The sequence below is a fragment of the Clupea harengus genome, chromosome 6 (genome assembly GCF_900700415.2).
Source record: "Clupea harengus chromosome 6, Ch_v2.0.2, whole genome shotgun sequence".
Lineage (NCBI taxonomy): Eukaryota > Metazoa > Chordata > Actinopteri > Clupeiformes > Clupeidae > Clupea > Clupea harengus.
In genome coordinates this window covers 12,242,953-12,255,021 of record NC_045157.1, presented here as the reverse complement: position 1 = coordinate 12,255,021, position 12,069 = coordinate 12,242,953, and the positions used below count along the sequence as shown (strand labels likewise).

At 47.8% G+C, this 12,069-nt stretch overlaps 1 protein-coding gene across 7 annotated transcripts in view; it reads left to right on the top strand.

Annotated features, from left to right (window-relative positions):
• The window catches only part of LOC105899921 (C-myc promoter-binding protein-like), a 46,713-nt gene that overhangs the window by 30,508 nt on the left and 4,136 nt on the right, over window positions 1-12,069 (top strand). For 2 of the 7 annotated variants that reach the window (XM_031569014.2, XM_031569019.2), the window contains 14 exons: window positions 1-108; window positions 507-614; window positions 1,064-1,150; window positions 2,557-2,658; window positions 2,856-3,008; window positions 3,190-4,352; window positions 4,984-5,200; window positions 5,579-5,676; window positions 5,993-6,168; window positions 6,773-6,907; window positions 7,332-7,512; window positions 7,938-8,054; window positions 8,355-8,492; window positions 9,378-9,516. The exon at window positions 1-108 is cut by the window's left edge and continues 37 nt beyond it. In XM_031569014.2, coding sequence (XP_031424874.1) covers window positions 1-108; window positions 507-614; window positions 1,064-1,150; window positions 2,557-2,658; window positions 2,856-3,008; window positions 3,190-4,352; window positions 4,984-5,200; window positions 5,579-5,676; window positions 5,993-6,168; window positions 6,773-6,907; window positions 7,332-7,512; window positions 7,938-8,054; window positions 8,355-8,492; window positions 9,378-9,516 — 2,922 coding nt within the window. The remainder of the gene's footprint in view (window positions 109-506; window positions 615-1,063; window positions 1,151-2,556; window positions 2,659-2,855; window positions 3,009-3,189; window positions 4,353-4,983; window positions 5,201-5,578; window positions 5,677-5,992; window positions 6,169-6,772; window positions 6,908-7,331; window positions 7,513-7,937; window positions 8,055-8,354; window positions 8,493-9,377; window positions 9,517-12,069) is intronic. The other 5 variants (XM_031569020.2, XM_031569021.2, XM_031569015.2 and 2 more) reach the window with 4 other exon arrangements.

Here is a 12,069-nt window from a genome sequence, read left to right as displayed (position 1 = left end):
GGGGCTACTTCCTGTGGCTGAAGTTGAGAAACGTGGTTCTGGGCGTGGCCCAGTTCAGACAGGCTCTGAAGAAGAATCAACAGCAGTTTATACAAACACCTCTCTCAGGTAAAACATGTGTGTACACATACACACACACACACACACACGTTCATTCTTACACACGTACACATGTACATGCACACAAAAAACACAAAACATCATAGACTCACTACAGACACACCTTTGACCACTGACAGACGTTAGCCGTTAGCATGTGTGACTTTCACGGGCCCAGGCCTGCTGTTTTCAGTGTGCACTCCCAGGTCCGGATCCATGAGGCTTTGTGATTGTGATTGTGATGCCTGTGATGTTCTGCTCTGACAGTCTGTCATGATTCAGATTTGTGGAATGCTGCGTGTGTTGACTCCAGGAATGTGTGCTTGTGTGTGTGTGTTTGTGTGTGTGTTTGTGTGTGTGTGTATTTGTGTTTGTTTGTTTGTGCGCGTTGTTGTCTCCAATGGCAGATGGCAGTGACTTGGACGCCCTGAGTCAGGGCAGCATGGACAGCTCCAATGAGACTAACCCCACCGACCTTATCAAAGTAGAGACCACTGATGATAGATCTAGCACAGGTACAACAGACACACACAGATACTCTCTCTCTCTCACACACACACACACACACACACACACACACACACACACACACACACACACACACACACAGTGACACACACACACAAAGACACACACACACCCATTGACACACATACACATACACACTCACACACAGTGACACACACACACGCATACACACACACACACATAAACACACACACACACACACACAGTAACACACACACACACACGCATGCATACACACACACAAACACACTTCCCTGCTCTGTTCTGTCATTGCCTCACACCTTCACTCTTTTCTTCCACTCAATGGTTGCCCCTTCCCCTTGCTCTGTGTGCCTGTGTGTGTATGTTTGTGTGTCTGTGTGTGTGTGTGTGTGTGTGTCTGTGTGTGTCTGTGTGTGTGTGTGCGTGAACCTGTGTGTGTGTGTCCTGCATGCAGCCAGCATGGGCAGTGTGAACGGGGACTCTTGTGCAGCTTGCTCTCTGGGTGTGTGTTCTGATTCGGACACACCTGTTCTGCTCTCAGGTAATTCTCCCTCCTTTCAGCACTCTTCCATCATCCCTCTCTCTCCCTCTCTCTCCCTCTTTCTCCCCCCTCTTCCCCTTTCCTTCCATCCTAAGAATGTGTTCTGTGTGATGATCTCCAAGCCCTGCTTCTGTGGGTCCCCCTGAGTAGTCTCTTTAGTCTCCGTAGTTTTAATCTCAAAAGTCTTATTAGAGGATTATCTGGGATGGTGCAGGCCCCTGCTCCAGTGCTAGTCTCCTCAGATCGTACAGATTGTCCCCATGATTGAGCTCATCAGATGATGAGGTAAATAGATGTTTATCAGGGGGAGGCATGCCAGGCTTAGGAAAGAGTGCTTCATCTTGATCAGTGGTTCTTAAAGTGGGGGGCAGGCCACCTAGGGGTGGGGCGTGGAGTAGTATAGGCTGAGGTCAAAAAAATCGGAACGAGAACCCTAAACAACCAACTACTGGTCAAATGAAGTATGGCAGTGCTCTTACAGCATAGTACACTATAACCAACCTGTTTGGTGATGAGTTAGTAGCCTATTTATAGGGCATACCATAATGAAGGTGTAGCAGGCCTTATTAAAACAACGGACATTGGTCTAACATCCAAACAATGAAACGATGCTTGGCCAATCATATAAACGTATTTGACCTGACTAGATTTGATCCGTTTTAAACAAGTGCTCAAATAAAACTTTAGTTAAAAAGTTTAACTTAATGATTAAATTCAATTTAAAAATGTTTAACTGTTCAAATGTAGAAATAATGTTAAAGAAAAGCTTAGCAAAATCTGATCCTTTAAATTTAAAACAGGTAATAGGTTATATGAGTGTCTCAATCTTTGCACCGTGGTGTTGGGCAGGGACAGTCTTTTTTCCCTCATTGTCAAAGGGAGGCTGCTATGAAAAATCTGGGGACCGCTGACCTTGATCCACTGACCTTGATCCACTGACCTTGATCAACTTTATTTCAACACATGATTATCCAGCCTCATCAGTACACCTGCAGGGTAATGGTTTTGCTGTGTGATATATCAGTGGTGGTCTGCTCTATTTGTGTGAGGTTGAAGGGGACATGTGTATGTGTGCCAGTATCATGATCACAATCAGCCATAAGTATATGGAGCTCTGTCATCCACATCATGTATGGTGTGCTACGCCTGTAGACTCAATAACATGAAAGAGAGAGATGCTATCTAAGTGGGCAACACAGAGAGAGGGCGGCACTGAAAGTGTCTATTAGCGGCACTTTATCTACTACCCACTGTCCTGACCCGGCGGGTTAGTTAGAGGGGCATGGGTGTGGGGGCACAGATTATTTGCAAATCTTATTGAGAAGTCAAATGTGTGTTTCTGTGTGTGTGTGTGTGTGTGTGTGTGTGTGTGTGTGTGTGTGTGTGTGTGTGTGTGTGTTTTCCAGGTGACCAGTCAGATCTGGGCTACAACTCTCTGTCCAAAGAAGAGGTACGCAGAGGGGAGACCATTCCCGAGAAAGAGAAGGGGGAGAGTGACTGCAGCTCCTGTGAGTGCACACACACACCACCCCCCCTCCACGCACACACACACACACACACACACACACACACACACACACACACACACACACACACTCACCACCCTCCCTCCACGCACACACATATAAATATACGTAGTTTGGTGCTTGTGCTTGATCTCATGTGTGGGTTTCTGTGTGTGTGTGTGTGTGTGTTTCTGGTGTAGTTTCTGAAACCGAGAGTGCCAAAGGCAGTGGAGACTGTCTTCCACATTTGGTCTTCCCAGAAGTCTCTGCTCCTAAGCAGCAACGTCCAGGGATCGTCCGTGGCAACTGTCCCTATGATGGTCCTGCCCATAAAAAACAAGAAAGCTCCTCAGGTCAGTGTGTGTGACTGTGTGTGTGTGTGTGTGTGTGTGTGACTGTGTGTGTGAGCGAGAGGGAGAGAGTGAGTGGCTGAGGGAGACAGAGAGAGACCATATTGATGTATCATTTAGCTGTAAATGTTGAAGTCACTTTTCCCTTCTTTCAATCTTTCCAATCTGTGCTCTTCCTCTCCAGATGTCGCTGGTCTACTCTTTTCCTCCTCTTTAGAGGACATTGGGGTCATGCAGGGAGGCAGTCTGCATCGTCGTCTTGGTAACAAACGGGAAAAAACAGAAGGGTCTCTGGAGCAGTCAGGGGTCAGATGTCGTCGTCACAGCGGCGACTCCTCCACCCCTACCCCCACCGGCACAGTCCTGGGCCTGAGCCTGAACCAGGGTGAGACGGACCCTCACAAGATTGCCTGTAACCTAGGAGACGATGCCAAGATCCTCTCAGGGACCCTCCGCAAGAGCCGGCGACCCGAAACACTGGACGTCAACAGCAAACACACTCACGACGCACCAAGGCACGCACTCGCACACACAGAAGCAGAAGATGCAGACTCCAGTGATGAGGAAAAGGCTGACGAGGACAAGGTGGACAACGACCTGGCAGCCATCTTTGACCTTGAAGACCTCGACCTGGATTCAGAGGAGATTGTGGGTAGCGGCTACGGGGCGGGACTGCGGCGTCAGTCGATGCCGGCCCGCCCGGCCAAGCGCATGGGCATCCAGATGGGCTTCGACCCGCTGTCCCTCCTGGCGGCCGAGAGCGGGTGTGAGGTGCAGGAGGTGTCAAGTGAGGGCGCTGGCGCTCGGACTCCCCCTGGGGTGCGCCGCGACCTGGCAGAGGAAATCGAGATGTACATGAACCACGTTGGCAGCCCAATGAGCAGCCGCGCGCCCAGCAGCGTGGACCTGCGCTTCCCCACCAGCCCAGCAGGGGGAACCCACGAGACACGGCGTTGCAGCCTGCCTCACTGCTCGTCCCGGGCGCTGTCAGTTCCCCGCTCGCACACCTTCCACACGCACCAGCAGGTGTCCCACTCGCACAACTCGCACGCGCATCGCTCGCGCACGCCCCAGGCCAACACCCCCACCCACGCCAGGGCCCGCCTGTGGTCCTCGCCAACGTGCGACCCCGACGCGGCCCCCTTTAGAGGCGAGAGAGACCTGCCCTCTGGCCTGGCCTCCCCTTCCCCCTCTCCCTCCCCGTACTCCTCGTCTTTCGGACTGGACACGCTAATCACGCCCTCACTGGATGTCTTCAAGACCAGCATGGTGTCGGCGGGGAAGGGTGTGGCCGAGAAGGCCAGTCGCTGGTACTCGCGCCTGGCCACTTACACCACTCCCACCAAGGTGCGCACACGCAGACCCTCACACACATACACACACATACAATTATACATGAATACCCTCTCATACATGACCATATACACAAATACACACACAATCACAGTGACTCTCAAATCTGGTTAAGTACAACACACCCACCAAGTTATATACACTCAGTTGCCAGTTTATTAGCTACACCTAGCGAAAACCAATGCAGTCTTAAACAACAGTGCTGCAATAAATCGCCCTTCATGCTTGTTCAGTCTATGTTGAAACTGTATGGCCATTTTGGAGGATTTAGTTTGTAGTAATTAAATACAAACATGTTTCTGTTATTTAGCCTAGCTTCACTGATTGAAATGGGGTGGTCAACATGATAGAAACACGTTACAACGCAATACAATTCAACAGCACCACAAACTGCAGACTCCAAAATGAGCAGACAGTTAAATCAACAGTGAACAGTGAACTAAAATCATAGTATCCAGACCATTTATTTGCTAAAAAGCTATAAAAAGCTGTATAAAAAGCTTGCTAAAGATAATAATTTTGTGTGTGTGTGTTTGCGCGCATGTGTGCGCGCGTGTGTGTGTGTGTGTGTGTGTGTGTGTGTGTGTGTGTGTGTGTGCGCGCGTGTGTGTTTGTGTGTGTGCAGGACATGAGCTCAGACCGGTTGAGTGTGTTGTCTGGGGAGGAGGACGAGCAGGATGGCGAGGGAGAGGAGGTGTTTTTGGCCCCTGACGGGCCCTTCTCCCCGAAGCGCTCTGGCCCCCACGGGCCCCTCAGGCGCAGCCCCCGCCGGAGCCCCATGCACAGCCGCGTGCAGAGCCCCGACCCTCGGTCCAGCTTCCCTCGCGGCAGCCTAAACACAGGTAGGGGTGTGTGCAGGAGTGTGTGTTTGCTCATGTATGTGTTCATAAATGTGTGTGTATTTGGGATTGCGCCAGTTTATCTTTGTGCCTCCTGATTGACAGTGTGATCGTTATTACACCATGGGAGAAAACATGATGTTCAGGTCTCAGTTGTTTAAATCTTTGGTATGGTATTAGTGTGTACATGTTTGTGTGTGTGTGTGTGTGTGTGTGTGTGTGTGTGTGTGTGTGTGTGTGTGTGTGCCTGTTGATCTTTCTGCCCTCTGATGTCTGTCCAGTTATTAGACCACGTAGACGACGTGATGTTCAGGTTTTATGTTGTCTTCATCTCTCTCTCTCTCTCTCTCTCTCTCTCTCTCTCTCTCTCTCTTTCCCCAGGTTATCTTCTCTCTCCTCCTCCTAGTTTTGACCGCTCTGACCTGGGCTCGTCTCGATACACCAGCAACACAAGCATCTTCCAGAACTATGCCATGGAGGTGTGTGTGTGCCGTGTGTGTTTGCAAAGTTTGATCTGTAGAATGACACAAAGCTAGATATTATTTGTCAACACTTAGTATTCAGCACTAGCATTTTTTTCTTCTTCAAAATCAGTGCAGTAGTAATCATCACTCATCAGTTTTGTCTGTGTGTGTGTGTGTGTGTGTGTGTGTGTGTGTGTGTGTGTGTGTGTGTGTGTGTGTCTGTGTGTGTCTGTGTGTGTGTGCGTGTGTGTGTGTGTCTGTGTGTGTGTGTGTGTGTGTGTGTGTGTGTGTGTGTGTGTGTGTCTATGTGTGTGTGTGTGTCTGTTTGCAGATCCTGATCTCCAGCTGCTCGCGCTGTAAGACCTGTGACTGTCTGGTGTACGACGAGGAGATCATGGCTGGCTGGACGGCGGACGACTCCAACCTCAACACCATCTGCCCCTTCTGTGGGAACCCCTTCCTACCCTTCCTCAACGTGGAGATCAGGGACCTGCGGGGCCCCGGCAGGTAAACAACACAGCCGCTAGTCACTCCGTCAGTGTCTGTAGCTGCAGGTAGACCACACAGCCGCTAGTCACTCCATCAGTGTCTGTAGCTGCAGGTAGACTACACAGCCGCTAGTCACTCCATCAGTGTCTTTAGCAATCAGTCTCTTCATATCTCCATCTAGCTCAGTCTCTCAGTGCACCTCTGTGTACAGCCTACACACAGGTAGGGTTGGGGTGTGTCAGAGGATGAGAGTGGAAAAACCAAGTGGTTCAGAAAAGTTGAGTATGAGTGTGTTCATGTATGTATGTATGTATGTTTGTTGTCTGATCTGTCTGATGATGTCACTTGTCTGTCTAGGCTGCTGTGTGTTAGTCACATAAACATCACACAAACAATAAAAGTTCTCTCCACTCATGTATTCTTGCATGTCTGTATATATGGCATCTGTGGTGTAGTGTAGTGTGTTAGTGAAAGAGAGCTCACAATTCACTCCACCAGTCGTGTGTCCATTAGTACATTTCCTATCTACCTGTTTATTAACCGAGGGGTTTGTGTGCGTGTGTGCGTGTGTGTGTGTGTGTGTGTGTGTGTGTGTGTGTGTGTGTGTGTGTCATCCTTCCAGGTTGTTTCTAAAGAATAGTCCATCAGCAGATGAAGCTAACTGGATGAACTCCTCCTCTTATTCTGTCTCCACGGGGCTGGACACTGGAACCTCCACCCTCTCCCCCACCTCCCCTGCTCCGACACGCACACAAAGGTACTCACACACACACACACACACACACACACACACACACACACACACAAGTACTCACAAACACACACAGGTACTCACACACACACACACACACACACACTCAAGTACTCACACACACACAGGTACTCACACACACACAGGTACGCACACATACACGCACACACAGGTACGCACACACAGGTACTCAGACACGCACACAAAGGTAATTAGACACTCACACACACACAGGTACTCAAACACGCACAGGTACTCAGACACGCACACACAAGCTACTCACACAGCCCAACACAGATAAAAAATATACACACTGATTTACACACACACTACCCTTTGGGTCTGCTCTGAAATATGCTTCCCCACATATGAAACGATGTGTTTATGTGTGTGTGTGTGTGCATGTGTGTGTGCTTATGTTTGTATGTAGAAGCAGTTCCTTCTGCAGGGCTCCATATATAGATATCCCGGCGGAGAGGCAGCAGGGCTCTCTGTCCCCTGGGGCCCCCATGGCGCGGAGCGTCAGCGCTTTTGGACCCCTGGAGGAGTCGCCGCGGCCCCTGCACAGGGTCCCTACCGGCAGCCTGCCTAGCCGTCTGAATGAGGCCACAGTGAGAGACACACACACACACACACACTCAGACATACACACACGCACACACAGAGACACACACACACACACACACAGACACACACATATTTACACACTCACTCAGACACACACACACACACACACACACACACATCACTACCTGTAGGACAGTAGTCAGACACAGACAGTAGATATTACACGTGTCCCTGATGCTAGTTTTAACTTTGATTTAAAACCAGATTTCACTCTAGAGGAGCTAATGTCTTTTTACTCCTGTCTCTTTTTATCTTTCTCCCTCCATCCCTCATTTTCTCTCTCTCTCTCTCTCTCTCTCCTCTCACTCTCCCCCTCTCTCTCTCTCTCTGTCTCTCTCTCTCTCTCTCTCTCTCTCTCTCCTCTCACTCTCCCTCTCTCTCTCTCTCTCTCTCTCTCTCTGTCCTTCAGGATCCGTTGAGTATGGAGTGGCGTCTGCACCACCCAGAGCCAGTGACCGTGCCCTACCTGAGCCCTCTGGTCTTGTGGAAGGAGCTAGAGAGCCTGCTGGAGAATGAGGGAGACCAGGTGTGTGTGTTCGCAAAGCTATCAATATGGGGACATCGACCGGCTTACACACCAATAAAGTGGGGTGTGTGTGTGTGTGTGTGTTCGCAAAGCTATCAATATGGGGATATCGACCGGATTACACACCAATAAAGTGGGGTGTGTGTGTGTGTGTTATGATCTATGTGCACCAGTTCATGTATGTGTTAATGTACTGAGAATCCAGGGTTCAGTGTAAACACACAGTGTCTTTCTGCATAGTAAGGTCCTCTTGCCCGCAATGTTTATATGTCTTTTTTGTGAAATGGTTCTTTTCTCCAGGCCATCACTCTGTCAGGGCTGGTGGATCACCATCCCATAATATTCTGGAACCTTGTCTGGTATTTCCGCCGACTAGATCTGCCCAGCAACCTGCCAGGCCTCATCCTGACATCAGACCACTGCAATAGAGGATCTCAGGTATTCACATACACGCACATATATACGTTATGGTACACACACACACACACACACACACACACACACACACACACACACACACTTACACACACAAACACATATGCACATTCATGTTGTATACATAAACACACACACACACACACACACACACACATATGCACATTCATTTTTTACACATGAACAGAAAAAAGAAACACAGGCACTCAATGTGAACGTACCATCTGATAAATACACAGGTGTGAAGAGTGTAGCAATTGTAATAATGTTACCCAAACTGTGGTAAAACAAAGCGCTCCTGAAGTAGTGTAGCTGAAGCTCAGCCCTTTCTAGGTCGCTGGAGCTGCATAGTGTACCCAGCTGAATCCTGTGCTGGAGATCCGTGTGGTGAGCACTGGGAGAGTTCTCTGAGGCTGTGAATGATTTATGAGTCTCAAGCTGTGCCGCCTCTGTGTTCAGTGTCACGCTGTTTCCACACCTCTCTCCGTTTCCCATCACAGAGAGAATTCTTCTTGTTTTTAGTGTATTAATGTCTTGATTTTGAGGAATTAATTTATCTTGCATGTCTACTAAAAGCCTGCTTGTCGAAAATGGACGAAACAAATGAAAACTAAATTAATTAATATATATACGTGTGTATGTATGAGTGTGTATGTATGCGTGTGTGTGTGTGTGTATGAATGTGTGTATGCGTGTGTGTGTATGAGTGTGTGTATGCGTGTGTGTGTGTGTGTATGAATGTGTGTATACGTGTGTGTGTGTGTGTGTGTGAGTGCGTATGTATGCGTGTGTGTGTGTGAGTGTGTATGCCTGTTTGTGTGTGTGTGTGTGTGAGAGTGTGTGTGTATGTATGTGTGAATTAACATAATTAATATTGTGCGTTTACAGTGCCCTGCCTCTCCTGTGCAGGTTCCTCGTGACTGGATGTCTGAGGACAGTAAGCACGTGCTGGTGCAGATCCTGTGGGACAACCTGAAGCTTCACCAGGACCCCATACAGCCCTTCTACATCCTGTGGAACACACAAAGTGAGTGCATACACACCAGTGCGCACCAATGCCTGCCAACGTCAACAGCCCTTCACACATACACACATGTAGACATACATACAGTTCATATATACATACATACTTACATACATACATACAGACAGACAGACATATATGCATACATATTTACATACATACAGGCAGACAGACATACACACGTACATACAGACATACAGACAGAAAGACTACAGAATACAGATAGTCAGACATACAGACAGACAGACAGATACACAGACAGACAGACAGACAGACATACAGATAGTCAGACATACAGACAGACAGACAGATACACGGACAGACAGACATACAGACAGACAGACAGACATACAGACATAGAGACAGACAGACAGATACACTGACAAACAGACAGACAGACAGATACACAGACAGACAGACAGATACACGGACAAACAGACAGACAGACAGATACACAGACAGACAGACAGACATAGAGACAGACAGACAGATACACGGACAAACAGACAGATACACAGACAGACAGACATATACACAGACAGACATACATAGAGACAGACAGACAGATACACAGACAAGCAGACAGACAGACAGATACACAGACAGACAGACATACAGACAAACAGACATACAAACACACACTTACCTACTCTCTCCCTCGCACATGAAGTAAATGTGCAGGCAGAGTAATTTCATGCATTGATACATACCCTCTGCCTTCACACACACACACTCACACTCACACACGTACACACACACACACTCACACACGTACACACACACACACACACACACACACACACACTCACACACTCACACACTCACACACGCACACACGCACACACACACACACACACACACACACACACACACACACACTCACACTCACACACGCACACACAGTCACATTGATGGACCTCATGCAACTGCTCTTTATCCAGTGTGTAGGAGTACAGGAGCGCATACTTACAGACAAGCAGAATTATTCAAGGTCATTGAATCCTTAATTATACCTCTTAACAACTGGCATATTGTACAGCTCTTCAGTAGTGGACCTCTAAACAAGCACTTACACGATCGCAGCAGAAACCTGGAAGCAGAATTGAGGGTGGTGTGTTTGGACAGAATCTGGGCAATTACTGACTGATCTTTTTTCTTCTGTGTACCTTTATAAATAAATATACTTTTCAAACATCCAACTGAAACATTGCCCCAATAACATGATGACATGATTTCAATAGCAGGTGCTGTCTGGCTTTGTTGAGTTAATGGGCATAAACAGGAGAGTGCGACGGCAAAGACAGACACAGAAATTTATTTTCAGACGTAATGTTTTCCCCTTCTATGGTGCTTGTGTTCAAGGGTAATTGCTGGTCTCTGCTTTGTTTGTACTTGTGCTTATTTGTGTGTGCCGTGTGTGTGTGTGTGTGTGTGTGTGTGTGTGTGTGTGTGTGTGTGTGTGTGTGTGTGTGTGTGTGCGTGTCTGTATCTGTGTGTGTGTGCGCGCACGTGTGTGTGTGTGGTCTTTGTCCTTCAGGGCTTAACTGCACTCTGTTTCTTGAGAGTGAGTCTTCCTGCTTCTCTTTGCATCTGTGTTCTCCTGCCTGTTTTGCTATCTCTCCTGCACATTATCTGCTTGTGTATGTGTGACACGGTGTCCTGTTACCATGGTTATTTTCTGATCTATCCTGATGGTCCATATAATAGTGCCGACTTGATGCTGATCTGACAAATGTAATACGTATAGTCATGTATTTTTCCTTACCCTTTTACACATGTCCTGTTGGTGCTTTGCTTGTGTTGTTATGGCTTTTGCCATGTTTTGTACGTGGATGCCTTGCTGACTGTTTTTGACCTTGCTGACTGTTTATGCTGTCAGTGTTGTTGGGAAGTTTGCCACAGCTCCTATTTGGTAAAGCTGTCCTTGTTGGTTGTAGTGGCGTCTCTCTATTCAGCTGTCTGTGTGTTTGTAGTCGGCTATCTTGTGCGTTGTTGTGTCTCTGCTCAGCTGTTTGTAGTCGGCCATCTTGTGTGTCGTATGTCCCCATTAATGCTAGTGTCTCAGGGCTGATGTCAGTAATGCTGGTTTTCGTTTGCGATGGTGGTAATTCCACTTGCATTTGCTTCTTGTTAGTGTTCCGCCTTGTGTAGAGAGTGTTAAAGTGATCAGCATTTTTATCGAATGTCTTTTATGTAAACATCTGTCTGAATTGTTTGAATTGTGTGCTTGTTCCTTCTGTTCTGGTGAGGTTTTGTGTGCACTCCCTGTGTATATGTAGATGTAGGTTCTCGTTTAATCAATTTAAATTGTGATTGTATTTTTTCTTTCTCCCTTTGTGCATGTGTGTGCGTGTTGTGTATGTTTGTATATGTCTTTGGTTGGGCATATGTGTGTGTGCGTGTGTGTGTGTGTGTATGTGTGTTTGTGTGTTTTTTTTGTATGGTGTGCTGTGTGTGTGTTTGTATGGTTGCTTGTGTGTGTGTGTGTGTGTGTTTGTGTGTGCTTGTGTGTGTTTGTGTGTGTGTGTGCGTGTGCGTGTGCGTGTGCGTGCGTGT